The following is a 16,658-nucleotide window of genomic DNA, read 5'->3' on the forward strand; positions in this document are numbered from 1 at the left end:
CTCAGCTACTCTCCTCCTCTTATTGCCTTTGTGCGAGTGTCGGTGTTGGTGTGTTCCTCCCCCTTTTCTCTCTAGCCTTGACGCTGCACCTTCTCGGTGGTGTGTAGAGTTGTGTGGTGCACAAATTACCTTGTGTGTATGTGTGCGCGCGCTCATACATTTTTTTTCTACCTTCTCTTTTTATTCGCTTTTCTCTATTGTTCACCATTTCTGTCGCTGCTCTGCCTTTTCCCTCTCATTAGTTTGTCGCCGCGTTGTGCTAAGCCTCTCACCTTGTCCGTGTGTTCTTTTGGTTGTTGTTTTCTCCTTCCAACTTAGCTTTGCCAGCAGTTTTGTATGGTTGTCCATTTTTTTTCTGCGTTGCTTCTGTGGCTTTCTTTCTCTCTCGTTTTGTATCTGTTTTGCGGTGTCGGCTTATGCGTTACACCACACTGACCTGGACGAGGGTACCTCGTACTCGGACGTGCTAGCTGTTAACTTGTGAGCACTTTGGAAAACTGTATCGCGTGCTACTCGCTTTTCGTTTCATCTTGACTATCTGGCACGAAGTTCCCTTTTCTGTGTTTTTCTTCTTCGCTCAGGCATTTCGTCCCTGCTTCAGGAGAGTGTGGTGCCGTGGCGTAGCGCTGGTGGGGGCACGTCCCTATTTTTCAGCGACTGAGAAAGCAGACTTAACGAAGAAGCCTTGTCTGCACAAAGAGTCCCGTAACGCGAGAAAGGCGCAGGCCGAAGTATTGCCAAGGTGGCCAAAAAGTGCCACAGCACACGTACAAGATTGTGTTGGTGTACGGTTCGGTCTTTTTATTGATTTGTTGCTCGTGCTTCAATTTTTTGTTTCTGCTCTTTACTATTATAAATCAAGTCAGAAAACGAAGTAGACAAGAGTAGATGATCATGAGGCGTGCACACAGACATTCTGACGGGCATGGAGTCGGCGGCGTAATGAGCGACGCCAGTGCGGTGGTGTTCGCGGTCGAAGAGGCAGCCTGCACAGAACCACAAAAATTTATCAGTGCAGATCGCAACCTCAGCAGTGACGCTGGATATTGCCACGGTTCAGCGAACGATGCGGCGGGGCAGGCGACGCTGCTGGAGCGCTTGTGGAGACGAGTAGATCACCTTATTAGCGATATTTCCTACACGGTTGAGGAGCGCTTCATTATTCCACAGAAGATTTCTGCCATGCCGGGCCTCATTGAGGAAGAGGTCACCCATAGGCAAAGCTTTTTAGTGCTTGTGGGGCACTTCATCTCGATCGTCATTGTTATGGTGATTGCCGCCTATTCGCGCCGCCTCAGCCATCTGATGAGTGGGGTGTCGCCAGTGGTGGGTGAGATTCTGTTTTGCGCGTCACATCTTTCGCAGGTGACTCAGGAGCAGCTGGGCTGGAGCCTTTTCTGCAATGGCTTCCTGTCGTCCAGCACGCGTGATTGGGCAGTGGTGGAGGGCGGGGTCAGCGGCGGTGTGGTGATGGCCAACGGGGCAGCTGGCCATGGCTCCAAACGGCAGATGCTTGGAGCTATTGGCGGTGGCGGGATTGGTGCCAACGGCGCGTTGGCCGGTGAATCGCAGGGCTGGGCTGGGATGGGCAGTGGCGGTGCCGGAGGCATGATGGTCTTTCCGAACACGGGCGGGAGCTTAGTGCGTTACTTGTTGGGACGCAAGGCAAACAACATGATTCGCCACGAGTCCCTGAGGTCGTACTTGTACTCGAGCTTTTACTCACCGTCAGCATTCTTGGTGGAGCAGACGGCGTGGTTTGTCTTGTTGGCGACGACGATGGATGTGGTCACGATGCAGCGGCTAGCCGTAGCCGTCTTCTTCGCGAATGTTGTGGGGTGGCTGCCGGTGTACTCTGTCAAGTTGTTGGCAAGACTGGGGACCGCACTGGCGGTTGTGCTCATTTTTTCGATTCCTTTCTACGAGGTGGATGACACAGTGACCTCCTCATTGGTGCATCACTCCATGTACCACGTGCTTTCGGCCTACTGCGTTTCCCTATGCATCACACTGCTGTTTGCTGAAACGCTACTGTTCGATGATGTGCGGCGAGTGCTCGTCCAGGGTGTCGTCACGCTACCGCAGCGGCTGCTGCGCGTAGCCGGGCATCTCTCCGTCGCCACAAAGCTCGTGCGAGGGTGCATGTGGCTGCGGTGCGAGTACCTTTACTTTGTCGATTTTTACTTTTTCTTAGGGATTATGTGTTGGCTGTCGCTCGTTTTGATGGAAACAGGAGCGGGGATCTCGGTGTTTGCCACTGCAGCGTTAGTCATTACGGTGCCGTCGTTGGTTGGCAACGGGTGGATGGCAACGCCGATGCGGGCGCTCAAGGACACTGTCATTTATGTCGGTTTCTACGTTGTGACAGCACTTCTGCTCTTCCACGTCGTGCCGTGGAGCGGGCTGGCATTTTTGTCCAACGCTGTACAGTCAGCCGCAGTTTTGCTGCTCATGGCCGCACGCTGCGAATACAAGCAGCCAGGTGGGAGCGCGTACCTGATTCTTTGGGTGACGATGATGTGCGTCTATATGTACCTGAAATCTAGCGCGACGCGCGGGATGTCGAGATCTTTGGTGTGGGCCACCAACAACTCAAACTCGCGCGCGAACTTCGAGAAGGTGACGCATGCCGTGTGGTACGGCGTGCCGGAGGTGGAGGGGGCGGTGTTCGACCTGCTTCGCATTGTGTTCATCGCTTTCTGGCAGTTTCTCTTTGAAGGCTTGAGTGAGGAGGGGGTCCAACTGCTGCACTTCAACGTTGTTGTGTTCGGCTCAATGCTGTTGCTTTCCACCGCGGTGCGCGCCGTGGTCGTGGAGGGCGTGCGCTTCTCGAGCCCTGGTCAATGGGTCTTGCCCTCAGCGGAGGCCACAAGCACACCTGCTACGGCATCAACACCGACGAGCGCGACGGTTGCTGCGATCAAAGGTGAGCACAACGTTGGTGCTGCACAGGTCTTTCCAGGGCGCGACTCCTCCTCCTCCCGTGGTGTATCGAACGCCCTTTCCTGTAGTGCGCCAGCGCCCTCATCATTTGCAAAGAGCAAATCCACGCAGCCGTGTGGTGGCGCAAAGGCCTCGTCTCTGTCGACTGCAAGTAGTGCAAGACGCTCATGGCAAGCGCCCTCTCGGACTGCTGCGGCCGACGGCAATACCTACGTCGGTGGTGCAGGCCGTGGTGGGGCAGCAACGCCAGGGGTGGCTGGATCGGAGGAGACTGTGACGGATACACGCGTGGCACTCATAAAGACGACCAACGAGGGAAAGGAGGCCGCCAGAGAAGTGGAGTCTGTTCCACGAGGAGGAGGAGAGAAGTCCACGTCACCAGCGTCTTCGGTCGCCATGGATGAGTTCCTGACTGAGGATCAGCGGGCACCGGCAGCGCTGGAGGGGGGGACAGTGACGTCAGGGACGCCGCAGATTTCCGAGTGTGATGCACAGAAGTCGAAGGGTGGTGGCGATCCGAAGAAGCAGTCATTCCGACCTGCGACCGCGTCGGTGGCCCAGAACCGATGCTCGGCAGAAACAGTGGACGAAACTGCAGCGCAGAAGAGAACGCATCCCCAGCCGATATGTACTCTCGACAAAAGTAGTGAGATGGTAGCACGCGTCTTCCAAAGAGACGCAAGTAACATCTTCAAGGAGACATCGCGGAGTGCATCCCTGGAGGAGAGTATGAACTACAATGCCACAGTGCTTACCTCATCAATGTGCCGCTCTGACGTGAGCTCGATCACACCATTTAGTCTGCATCACGAGCATTCCACGTGCTTCACTAGCCGCAGCTCGACAACTGTAGAGATATTATGGGAAGCTCGTCGCGAACGGCATGAAGAGGAGCCAGAAAGGGTTCCATTACGTGAGCAAGAGCGCCCCAAGACACCATCATCCACCACCTCCGGTGCTTTGTCTACCCCGCACTCGATGACAGCGACAGAGTGCGAGGGCGAAGAGCAGCGACGTCAAACATCAAAGTACTCTTTGAAGCAGAAGAAGACGCCAGAGACGGGTACAATGACCTGTGCGTCCCAGGGGACTGTGCTTCCACTGCCGCGCTCCCGAGTCGAAGAGCTGAAGGTGCCCGGAGTGCCTATGACAGGACCTTCAGCGAACAGTCGCCAGAGTGATGTGACTGAGGGGAAGGAGGTGGTGCGAGGGAAGAAGGCAGTAGCAGACGCTAGGGCACCAGGAGCTTCTGCCGGCGAAGCAGCAAGTTTAACAGCATTTACAGTGTCGGCCGATGCTGCTTCCGCTGCTGTGGTGATCGAGACGGGGCCCAAGGATGACAGAGGCAAAGCGGCAAGAGCGAATAGCGAAGGCAAGAAGGCTGACGGAAAGGTGAAGGCGGCCGTTGGTAAGAACGCGAAGAGCAAGGCGGCGACGGAGTCACCGGCAGGAGACGAAAAGGTAGTCGCGCCCACTCTCACTCAGTGGCCCGCTCCGTTCCCACTGCCTAAGCCGCGGCACGAGCAGACAGCTGCCGCCGAGGTGTCAGCCACCGCGATCGCGAAGGCACCAGCGGCAGCAGGAAAGTCTACCCCTGGACAGACGGCCAACGGTGAAAAACGCGGTAAGAAAGCCACAGTGCCCACCATGTCAAACAAGGAAGGCGTGACGAATACACGAAAGGCCGCCGCTGCTGCGCCAGAACGGACTCAGACTTTGGCCGGGGCAGCAGCGGCCACGGCGTCGTCGTCGCAGTCTGTCATGGCAGCACCGGCGGTGTTGCCAGTGCCGTTACCGCGCTCCGCGCAGGCAGCTGACGCTGAAGGCACGGTGCAGTCTGCTCAGACACCAGCGGAGAGTGGCGAGCTGCCACTGGAGGAGCCGGTACAGCGGCTCTGGCGCGACGCGCGATGGGCAAACGCAGTTTCACGGTTGAGCCCGGCTGTTGAAACGGATGGGCCTGCCTGGGAGCCAGCGAGTGAGCCAAAGCAGGAGGTGAAGGGCAAACACTCAGCGACCCTCACTGCTGATGATGGCGAAGAGCCCGACGATGGCTACGACCTGGACGGCGTACTCAGTTTTCTCAGGCTTAAAGTGGACTACTCTTCTGTTATGGACGATGAAGAGGACCGAAGCAATTCGGTGTCGTCAAATGCGGACGATCGGCACAACCCCACGTCCTTTCGTCATTTCGAGTCACCGGAGGACTCGACAGTGGCAGTGCAGACGCCGCTGACGAACGATCATGTGGTGAAGTGCGGCTTATCCGGATCAACCGACTCGGGAATCCCTGCCAACGTGTTTAGCACTGTGCCGCAGCCATATGACTGTGTCAACTCTGCGCATGGGTCGCTCGCACTGGCGCAGCCGTCAAGGAGTGAGTCGCTGATGGAGAGCTCACAGGACACCTTCCAAGCGATTCAGTCAGCACCTGAGTGGACAGCAAAGGGTAGTAGTTCCTTCGGCGATCTCTGCACAAACTCCGTCGCCTCTGCCAATAACAACATCACCAACGCTAGTGGCAACTACGTTCCAAACGGTGCCAGCTCTCCTGGATTTCACGTCTTCTCCATTCACCCAAACGCGACAGGGATTTCCACGGCCGCCTCAAGCTCCTTGTCCCCGCAGCTGCAGTCGGTGCACATGGGCATTGCGTCGCATGGCAGCGCCCCGCTGTTCCCTGTGGCGATGGAGAGCTGCATGGAGTCATCGGTAACTGCACAGCACATAGACTTTAATGCTGCGGGCACCTCGTTGGGGTATTACCAGGTGCCCCAGGTTGCCGTACCGCCCTCGCCACCGATGGATTCGCGGCAGTCTTCCTCATCGCACATGCCGTTCAGCGTCTCTACCGTCAACCTCAGCGCATCACCGATGTCGTCGCTGTCAAGCCTAGGGCGAACCAACACTGATACTGGAATCGATCAGAACGGGGTTCTCTCTCGCCTGCATGTCGTTCCTAACAGTAGGATGGCGATGAGTGAGCAGATGGCAATGCAGCAGTCGCCGCAAACGATGATGGTGATGATGCGCACCCCGGATGGGCAGATGGGCTTGTACCCGATGGTGTACAACCAGCCGATGCCCCTGCTGGATGCAAGCGGGCTGATGCAGCAGACGCAGAGAGCTCAAGTGACTGCACAGCAGCAGCAGCCCGTGTACGCCTCCGCTCCGCTGTTGCGAGGGCATTCTGGGATGGTGGGCTACCAGATAGCACCTGACGGCTCGTACGTGATGACAACGACGCCTGAGGTATTGCAGCAGACAATGAGCCAGCATCAGCAGCATCAAGAACCACACCAGCGGTTTTGATATGACTAACGGATGGCGGAGGGCAGAGCTGGGGACCCCAAGCTGCGGAGATACCCGAGGCGTAGAACGCTTTCACATTGCTGAATTCCTGTGGCGGTGGCAACGTCTTGTATTTTTTTTTTTTATTTCAATGACACACGCTTGCGTGCGTCTGCACGCACATCTTGTGGGAAGTCGTCATCAGCAGCGCGCCCTCTCACATATTGCTTTGCTTTATATATATATATATTTTTTTCGGGGAGTGGGTGGGTGGATTGTTGTTGTTGCTCCTTGGGGACGACCTCCACGTTGAGTTGCGGAGTACCTGACCTCAAAGCGGCACAGCCAGTGAAGACTCCCTCTCCTTCTCCCCAATTGCTATGACGAAAAGCGCTCTAGAAGTGGCTTTCTGCCGCTCGTTTCCAGTGACTTCAATGCAGCAGAGTACCGCTTGAAGCACCATCGTGAAGGAAAGGAAAAAAAAAAAGAGGAAAAAAAAGAGAAAAACGTCGAGAAAAATATGTCAGTATATAAATTCATATAAACATATACACATATGTTTTGTTTGTTTGTTTGTAGGGATCTACAGGGCTGTTCACCCGGATGCGCAAGTGGCGCACGTAGCGCTGGTGAACATCAACGCTACAGAGCAAGCACCAAAAGGTGGGGAAGTGTTCGAGAGAGAGGGTTACTTCGGAGGTGTCTGCGATTGTACGCAACAAATCATGTCGCCTTCTGTTTTGACCAGGATAGAACGGAAGCAGTGGAGGCACGTGCTCTCCAATAAAAAAAGTGCATAGGCGTCATATATCCCACGGTGACATTCTACTCGTGCGACTATACCTGTTGTGAGTGTGTCACATTGGACTGTCTTTCCTCTTCCGCCTCTTCCGCCTCTCACCCCTACTCCAACTGTAGCATCGACAGCAGCAAACCTACGGCACTAGTGTTCTGGGTACGAAGATGCTAAGACAATGCTCTGGACTACTGTCATGTTGCCGCTGGGTGCTCCGCTTCAGAGCTGATGGTGCCCATGTGACGCCCCATTTTTAACGATACTGGGATGAAAATAACAAAAAATGAAACAATGCGAAACACATTTCGAAGACTCCCAATAGGGTAGCGGTACTCGTTGTACTCGGTGTGTAAAGAGAGTCACATCGCAGCCTTCTCTCTTTGTTCCCCTCTTCACCACCAACCCGATCACGGAAAATTAGTGGCGGCTGGCTTCTGGCGGCTGCAGTGATGAAACGCTACAGTTTTGTGCTCATGTTCCCCCCTCCCTTTTTTTGTGTCTCTGCCTTCCCCCATTCTTCCACACCGGGCATCCACTCTGCATTGAGTGAGTGCAGCACTGTACAGCTGCTGCGTTGGTGAGCACGGTCATAGGATCCCCTTCCTCTTCTTCTCCCTTCTGCCGATGTCGTTCTTGTTTACTGTTCTTCCTCATGCGCGTTTTTTTTTGTCTGTAAATCTCCGCACCTTCTCTTACAGTCGTCTCTATCCTGCCTCTTTGGTAGCAGAAAGAGAGAGCGAGAGAAAGATCGTGAGTAGGTGTACGCTCCTATCCCAGTCTATTAGAGTACATCCCATCTATCGGCGTTGACGCTCTGCCGCTCCTCCTTCACACGCATCCACACGTCACCCTGGCGTACCCAGGCAGACACACAGTACCTCTCTCGCCTGCCTGTCACACATTCATTCGCTCTTTCTTCTTTCTCTATGCACTTTGCTCGATAAGGCGTTGCAGTGCAAAAGTTCAACACCCACACACCCTCACACACACACACCTCCTGTCCGCATCTCTCAGCGTGTAGCGATGAACATTCAAATATCCGGTAATTTGAGCAAACCTACCGTCATCTTCATCGCTGGATGGCCAGACACCTGTGATATCTTCCGCAACAACGTCATGGCTACCTTGGCCGCGGACTACCGCATTGTTGGTGTGACGTTGCCCGGATTCGACGACGAGCATCCGTTTCTAGCAGAGCTGCGCAAGCGAGATAGCGCGGCGACGCGGAATGAGTCGAAGAGGATGTGGCGCCACAGAGAAGAGGTATCCACCAGATTTGTTGCAACTGCCTCCACAGGAACGAGCACAGATTTACCTTTTCGATTTCTCACTTCTGTCGGCGCTGCACCACGGTCACACAGCGGCAGCAAGATCAGCGGCGGCGCATGTGTGAGCACACCGCTGCAGTCTTTCGGCCTTCCGAGCTGCTGCGCCACATTAGAGCCATTCCGTACTTCCTGGAAGGGTCACAGCTTCGAAGATCTCGTGACACTGCTCGAGATCGCGGTGGACACAGCGATGGAAACGTGCAACTACTGCCCACCTGTTGTGTTACCCACCTCTGCGGAGGCACAAGATAGCCCCAGGTGCAGCAGCAGCAGCAGCAGCAGCGGCGAAACCGAAACATCAGACTCCAGCACCGCTGCGTTTGCACCACACCAGTTGCCGCCGAAGTACACTCGACCAGTGATCATCGCTCACGACTGGGGGTGCTTATTGGCATATGAATTGCTCCTTGCCAGGCCGGGGCTTTTCTCCCGCATCGTTGCCCTCGATGTTGGAGCGTACCTGTTTGAAAGCGAAGCCGCTCACGTTGAGCGCATGTGCGCTTTGGTATCAGCGCAAGACAAGGGCAGGCCAACGGAGATGGCCGGCAATTCGTTCGCAGCGGCTCAGGCGAAGGTTTCACTGGAAACAGAGAAGGCTGTCAAATTCTCGACTTCTGGGCAGGAGGACAACGCCATACCTCAGATTACAGTCAACCGTGATTCACACGTGGTTCAAGATGGACTAGGGGTACCGTCGGGTGGCCCCACACCGACCATCACGCTACTGCGACGACAGAGTAGCTCTCCCCCGGAAACTCTGTCGTCTCTAGTAACGATTCCCCACAATGTGGCGCCTGGAGGACAATTTAAAGCGCAAAGGGCCTTGTCACCCTTGTCGCAGATGCGCACCGATCCTCCGAGTCTAGGAACGAAGCGCTCTCTCGCTTCACAGTACGCTTTCCGCCGGCGCAAGGGCACCGCACTACCGCAGCGTGCTGAGACGCGTAAAATGCTTTTAATTGTACTCTATCAGTTTTTCTTGATCACCTGTGAGCTATTTGTACCCCATCGACTGGCACGCTGGCTTTTGGGCCTCCTTTCAAGCCTTTTTGGGCGACCCTCCTACACGTTCGACCCGCAAATGGTGGCCACGCCGACGATGGAGCTGCTGAACCACACCCTCAACGCACAGTTCTTTGCGCGCCACCCCTTCGCTATCGAAAACCGCGGCGCCCTGCAAGTGCCCATGCTACTACAGACCCGGGAGCCAGGGTCTTCATCTTCTAGTGCTACTGCGGCGGCAGCCGTCTCCTTGGAAGCCAGCTACGGCAAGAACAAGGGCCCTGTGCAACCAACGACCGCCGGCTGGAAGATCATGCTGATCCCCTATGTAGAAAAGACGTGCGTGAAAGCCTTCCCAGGTAGGGCGAGGTCTGGCAATCAGGATCAACTGGCAGGGAAAGGTCGTCGTACGGCATCGAGTCGTCGCTCTCTCTACGAGGATGGGGTTGGCATGGCCTTTGACGGAAGCTTCAGAACGATTCACAAGTCCACGCACTGCGGGCGAATAAGGCGGTACTCGGTCGAAGGAAGCTCGGCCACAGACAGCTCCGCAAGCGCTGATGGTACCAGCGACGCCTCGGAGGGTAACAGCAGTGCTAACCAAAGCTTTAGTGCATGGGAAGAGAACACCCCCGCAGATGGGGCGCACGTGGTTTTCTCGTCATACGCAAAGGGTGCTCATATGGTGTCCGATGAGTGGAACTCACTCACCACGGGCACGCGCGGCATTTTCGGTGGAAGCCACGGCGGACGCGGTAACAGCGGCGAATTTGACCCGTATACTTCCGTCAACGGCATCACTGCGCCAGTGTGGGACACCGACGATCCGCTGACTCTTACAGGTGCGCAGAGCTTCATGGAGACGAACAGGGTAGCAGGGGTAAACAGCAAGGACGCCGTTCACCTGCTGGCTGCAGACGGCACTCTTGCCAGTGGCGGCGGTCGCGCTGATATCGTCGGCGTCTCTTCCAGCCCCGGTTCAAGACAAATGCATGTCGCAAAGCGGCGTCTCTTTTACCAGGCTTTCGTGTTTCCACCGTTGAATCACGACGCCGCTGGGCCATCGTCGTCCTCGTTTCACGGCGACCTCGACGATGGCGCTTCAGGTAGAAGCTCTGCTGATGCACGCGCGACGGCGCTGTGCCGTTTGAGCAAGCCCAACCGCGCCGCTTCACAGCATCCTGCTGTGCCGGTGCGCGCTTCACCATGGCAGTCGTGGATCTACCTCCGATTCTGGTTGGGAAGGTTTCTGTTGCACTTTGTGGCGCTAGTGTCGTGGCTCCTCGGAGAACAGTACTCCACGCAGCCGTCCGCTGTGCCGGGGGACGGAACAGCAGTGGTGACTGCGAGCAGCGTTTCAGGCAAGGTGTCATCGAATGTCATGACCACAGCGATGACTACCATTTACCGTCGGCTGCCTGCTACACCCTCACTCGCGGCAGATGTTTCTACCCTTCCGGGTAACGGTGACGTCGTGCTGCAACCAAAGAGCTACGCACCACTGGTCACGCAGCGGTACTTTGTGCCTCTGCCGATTCCGATTCTCTTCATGTACGGCGGCGAGAAGCGCATCATGTTTCATGCTGATCACTGGTGTTCATACATCCGCCACTATCAGCGGCCACGTGACGGGATTTCCGATGTGGTCGAGGTGCAGGGCGGGGGCCACTGGTTCTTTGCGGAGAAGAAGTATCAAAAGAAAGTGGCTGATCGCATCGCCGAATTCCTTGCGGCAGAGCCGAAGACTTCCTATGTGGTCTGACACGATGTGCGCGGGCGACGAGGGGCGAGGGAGCGTGTCTTGGCAGACTTTGCTACGTTCTCACGGCCAGTGTGTGTTCTTGCTTTCCATTATTCTGTACACATTTTTACACTCGACTGCACATTGACCGATCATACAATGAGATGCTCGTCTTCCTTCGTGGCACTTTCTTTTCTCCTGGATGTCTCTACTCGTTTGGTCGTGTTTGGTGCATGTCTGTGTGTGTGTGTACCTCAGCCTTTTTGCACACCAACTTTTGGGTTATCCAGGCAAGCTCACCTGGACGTACATTGCACCAGTGCACCTCTGTGGATGTGCTTTTTTTTTTTGGTGCTAGTGGTTGCATGCCTACGCGTCTCTCTGTACTGGTGCTCCGTGTGCGGCGTGCATCCTTTTCTCATTTTCGCTTTCTCGAATCACCGCTCTCGATACTTATCCCATCAACCACTTCACTGTGTCACTTTAGCCCCTGCGCTCACTTTTGGTGGGGGCGCGAGGAGCCCACAAACCTCCCTCGGGTACGTGTGTGCAGGGTCGGCAGAAAGGTGCCGGCTGGCGCTGCGCCGAAGAGTCTCCCAGTCATGATAGAGTGTGCACCAGCTCACTGGGAGTCATATGGACTCTCTATTAAGTACTGGAGGCGCTAAGCCACTTGAACCAGCACCAAGGTGCGCGTGTGCGAAACATGCGGAATCTCGTATACCCGACCGGGTGAGGTGATGTGGCAGAGACGCTGGAGGGGTGACGAGAACACCGCTGATTGCCCCACCGAGTCCGCCGGTGTCCTGCTGTGAAGAGGCCGCACCCCACATTATGGGGTGCGGCGGCTTGCAGCGACGGGTGGGGGGGGAGGGGTTACAGGGCCTAGAGGCAGGGTGCTGGGTCTGAGAGGCCCCTGGCCCGAGGCTGGGCCACTTCCTCGTGGAGCTCGTTCGGCGTGCGCCTGGACTGCCCTCATGCTACTCGCCCGGCCGCCATCGCAGCAGGACCCTGAGTCGCTGCCTGCTAGGATCAAGGCGTGTGGGGCCAGGCAAGTCTGCGTGGCGCCGATCGCGCCGCGCAGGTAGGGCGAGGAGGCGACGAGGAAGGACAAGGAAAACCCGCTGGTGTGTGCCCCCGACACGACGGCGGGACGTCTCGCCCTAGACGAGGAGGCTTGAGCCGTGGTGTAGCAGAGGCGTGGGTGAGCGGTGGTCGTGTGCGCCTGTGTGTTGGCTTGTTCGTGCGGGACTTGGCACGGTGAAAAAAAAACGAAAAAGTTGTGCTGTGGAGGAGGTGCATTCTTCACACACACATACACACTCTACGTCGTGCAGTACGGTGAATTGTTTTTACTTTATGTGTTCATTGCATTTTTCTACGTTGGTGTTCCGTTTGCCCTTCCTTCTCGCTACCTTTTAGCAACCTTGACGCGGCCATGCAACGCATCAGAAGAGAATGAGCGAAAAAAAAACAGGAAACACGCTGTCCTTCCTCATAATAAAGGCAGTGTTTCTACGTTTCACACTAAAAGGGGTGCGCGTTGCAGAGTGCACTACGTCGACAGACAACAATGGGCTCACTTCTTCCTGAAAGGAGCCGCGGGATGAACAGTTTAAAACTGCACCCCGAAGAGGAGAAGTATTGCGGCTTTTCCTGTTTGTGCCATGCCGTTGAAGGCCTCTAGTACTGCACCTCAGTTGTTTCTCCTCTCTCAATTCGTTTGCGTGACGTGATTGTCCCCTGGAAGGGTCGGAGTGCTCTGTTGGTAGGCAACAAGCCTCCTCAAGGGCTTGTCTACGGAAGGGATTAGTGGTCTGACCTCAGCAGCAGTTTGCCTCTTTTCTTTGTTTCTTCATAACATCTCGTAGCTCCAGTAGCCCCAACAGAGGATGGAGCTCGACAATCTCAAAGATGAGGTGCTCATGGGGGATACAAACGAAGTCACCGTACCAGCGGCGGTCGTAGCCTCCGCCACGGTGCTGGATATCGGCTTCCATCCACGACTGCCAATCATGGCTGCTGGCCTCATTACGGGTGAGGTTGAAATATATAAGCGTAAAAGCGTTAGTGAGATGATTAAAATCCCCCTACAGAACGATTTCTCGTCATGGATCTTCACGGGGCAGTACAATGAAGACGAAGTGGTTATGAACTACCACCATCAGAACATGCGTATGCACCCCTCTGGCGGCATCTCATCAATGGAGTTCACGGACGATGGCACCTACTTGGTCAGCGCCAGCAGTGATCGCACGATATCAGTGATGGACTGTGTCTCCCTCCGTCTTGTTATCCACATCCCCGCCGACGAGATGCGGGCCTACGTGGCTGGCAAGAAGAAGCTGAACGCGATGAACATGAAGAATGACCCGACTGCAAAAAGGGAAAAGGGGGCTAGAAGGAGGGCTGCAGCTACGGGGCGCAGCAGCGGCAGTGGCGGCTGCACTGTGCCGGTCAACCCACACAAACATGGCATCTCCTCTATCAATGTCTGCGACGAAAATCTGATAGCGACAGGAGACGACGACGGGCTTATCGTGGTGTGGGACATGCGCGTGCGGAATCCGGTGTACAACTATCACGAGCACGGCGACTACGTGTCGCAGCTTTGCTACTTTACAGATGCCCAAGAGCTCGTCTCCAGCAGCGGTGATACCTGTCTCGGCGTCTATGACATGCGAGCCGGCAAAATTCGTGACTTCAGTGTCCGCCGAAAGGACGAGCTCAACTGCTTTGCCTTCATCAACAGCAGTGGCATTAGCAACGCGACTTTCATTCCAAGTATTGTGTGCGGTACACCTCACGGCGGACTTCCGATATGGAAGTACGGCTCGTGGGCTCGTCCGTACGACGTGATGGACCACCACCCTGCAGAGTGTGAGGCCATTATATCTTTCCACGGTGAGAGCACCGCCTTCAACCATAACCTCATCCTGACTGGCGCGTGCGATGGACTGATCCGGGTTCTACAGATGTACCCGGTGCGACGCAATCTCTGCCAACTGAGCGGGCGTGACTACACCTACTCGCACTCGAGCGTGCTCGGGAACCACAGCAGTAGCTGCGGACAACAGCAACAAGGCAACTACGTGGTGCGTCGCGCGCGCGGACAGGAGGCCATCAGCCGCATGTGTGTGTCCCACGACGCCCACCTACTTGCTGTCAGCGGCTCGGACAACATCATTGACTTCGTCGACATCGCTTTCATGAACGACGAGGCAGCCCTAGATCAGCTTCGCGGTCGCGCGGAGCAGCGACATCTGCGCACGCTACGCGACCTCGACCGCGAGCAGGACGAAGAAGCGGAACACGAACGTCGTCTCATAGAGGGCTGCGGAGCTGGTACTAAAAGCGAAGAACCCAGTGACAACAAGGTGGGCAGCGGTGCCTCCTCTTCGTCAAGCGAGGGCAGCAACGTCCATGTCGCAACGGATGCGGGAAAGCAGGCAAGGCTGGATCAGCGCGAGGCGCTGGAACAGAAGTTGACAAAGTTGGGTCTTGTGAGAAAGAAGCGCAGCCACTCGGACAGTAGCAGCAGCAGCAGCACTGACGACAGTGATGAGGGCGGTGCTTCAGGAGCAAAGAAGAACAGGGCGTCCACAAAGACATGGCCGTTATCTGGCAAGAGAGGGGACGCCACAGCAAGGGAGGGTGCCGCTGCACCAATACGGTCACCTTATCAAGCTATCGCCACAGCTCCCCAAAAGGTCTTGAGACAGGTGTGTCGTGGGATCTCAGACACAGGCACAACAGAGAATGGGGTGCCGCTGAAAACGAAGAAGAAGCCTCTCCCTGCCAAGACGTCTGCGTCCGCCGCGACTGTGACCTCCATTGACGCTTCCAACGCGAATCCTGGCACTGTAGCCGCGTCTTGTTTTGAAGCGCGGGAGTCGAGGGATTCGATGGAGGTGTATCGAACAGAGCGACAAAAAAAGCGTGAGCGCGCCGCGGCGGCCCGCTGGTTGAAGGAGGAGCGCCGGAAGAAGGTTAATTTTACCTACGAGAAGCGCCGCAGACGCGTCGGCGGCTTTTTTGGTGATATGGTGAACAGAGAGAACGATAGCGATTAAATAAATGGCGCTCACACAGAGACCTAGCCTACTTTTCTCTCAAGGGAGAGCTTTTTTTTTTCTGCTCCCCTCTCTCTCTCTGTAGGTATGTCTGAGTTGGTGGCAAATCTGTGCCATTTGCTGCCAAGTAGGACTTGTGTGTGAGTGGAGGCCAAAGTGCGTTACGCTCCAGTTTTTTTTTTTTTTTGAGGGGGGAGGGTCTCCTTCGCTCCATCGGCCATAAGGCCATGAAGAGAAGTCAAACGCCAATACTTTGCAAAGGAAAGAGCCGGAGCCGTCGTGCTTGTATTGCGCTTGCCACTTGAACCTGTGGTCCTATGTCGACGTTTGCTACAGCACTCACGAATTCGCAACACGAATAACAAAACAGATGTGCACACCGAGTATGGACACGAGATGGCGGGCTGTAACGCTGCGGAGGATCAATTTTCCGGTGTAATGTCCCTCAGGTGCGGTGCATCGCTGTGCAGTTTCACTCAACTCCATCTCTGTGCTGCCGACAAACTCACAAGCCCCTGCAAACAAGTAATAGTCTCGCGCGAGTTGAGTGGTCAAGTACCTCTTTTTTTTTTTTTGGCAGTACAATGCTGGCATGCATACATTCCGTTTGCGTGGATGTGTCGCATTGGTGTATGTGGGGGGGGGGGGGGGGGGGGTTGCGTGCTTCTGGAACCCCCACCCTGTGGGATCGGCCCTCCAACGATGCCTGCTACGGTTTTCTGCAAACCGCGCGCGCAGGTGCACTCCCAATCGTAGTAAATCAGATTCGTACTTTTCCTCCCTCTTCCTTCCTCTTTACAAACGTCCGGACAATCCTCTACGACGCGAAGCTCCAAGCACCGACTACTGTGGTGTCGCTCACCTCAGGCCTCGTTTTCATGTGTCGTATTTCAAAGCCTTACTGCTTGCCATGCCTGCACTCCCTGCCGCCAAAGGAAAAGGCGCCGCTGCGGCCTCCAAGAAAAAGGTGCGCGCTCCGGAGCCCTGTGGCTGCGGAGTCGACACGTATCGTCCACCACCGAAAGGCAAAAAGACACCCGCCGTTGTAGTACACAACCCTGGATGTGTGTACCAGCGGACGACGTGCGGCGCCTACCCTCACCTCACCTGCTGCACGACGTGCCAGGAGCCGTGCCGCTTTTGCCTCGGCCAGAACCGGTGGTGCCCCCACTGCTACGAAAGGCAGTGCGCGTACCAGTACAAGCGCGTCGTTATGGGTGTAGAGCCGTTGACCGGCGCCGATATGGGACCTGGCAAGGCAGAGGTGGTGGCGTCCCTCCCCCGCCGCGGCACCTCTCGACGCCGAACTACGGTGCGCTTAATCGACAAGAAGCGCAGTACGCCCAACCTGCCGCGCGGCGCCTCTGCGCTGCTACAAGGCACTCACGCTGCGGTGAGTTGAGTTTTGAACGTGGTGAAAGCGCACCGATGGAGCCGAGTTTTCGTGCTAGAATGCGTCTTTCAGGAACACCGAGATGGAGAAG

General features: G+C 55.9%; 3 protein-coding genes across 3 annotated transcripts; all 3 read left to right on the top strand.

Annotated features, from left to right (window-relative positions):
* Positions 1–894: 894 nt before the first annotated feature.
* LBRM_35_4940 (conserved hypothetical protein) lies at positions 895–6,255 on the top strand (the record flags this gene model as incomplete). The annotated part of the gene is made up of 1 exon (XM_001569061.2): positions 895–6,255. The coding sequence occupies one exon, from the start codon at positions 895–897 to the stop codon at positions 6,253–6,255; it is 5,361 nt and encodes a 1,786-aa protein (XP_001569111.2).
* Positions 6,256–8,053: 1,798 nt separating this feature from the next.
* Positions 8,054–11,122, top strand: LBRM_35_4950 (conserved hypothetical protein; the record flags this gene model as incomplete). The annotated part of the gene is made up of 1 exon (XM_001569062.1): positions 8,054–11,122. The coding sequence occupies one exon, from the start codon at positions 8,054–8,056 to the stop codon at positions 11,120–11,122; it is 3,069 nt and encodes a 1,022-aa protein (XP_001569112.1).
* Positions 11,123–12,993: 1,871 nt separating this feature from the next.
* Positions 12,994–15,174, top strand: LBRM_35_4960 (conserved hypothetical protein; the record flags this gene model as incomplete). The annotated part of the gene is made up of 1 exon (XM_001569063.1): positions 12,994–15,174. One exon carries the CDS (start codon positions 12,994–12,996, stop codon positions 15,172–15,174), a length of 2,181 nt encoding a protein of 726 aa, XP_001569113.1.
* Between the last annotated feature and the right edge of the window lie 1,484 nt (positions 15,175–16,658).

Source organism: Leishmania braziliensis, chromosome 36 (genome assembly GCF_000002845.2).
Source record: "Leishmania braziliensis MHOM/BR/75/M2904 complete genome, chromosome 36".
NCBI lineage: Eukaryota > Euglenozoa > Kinetoplastea > Trypanosomatida > Trypanosomatidae > Leishmania > Leishmania braziliensis.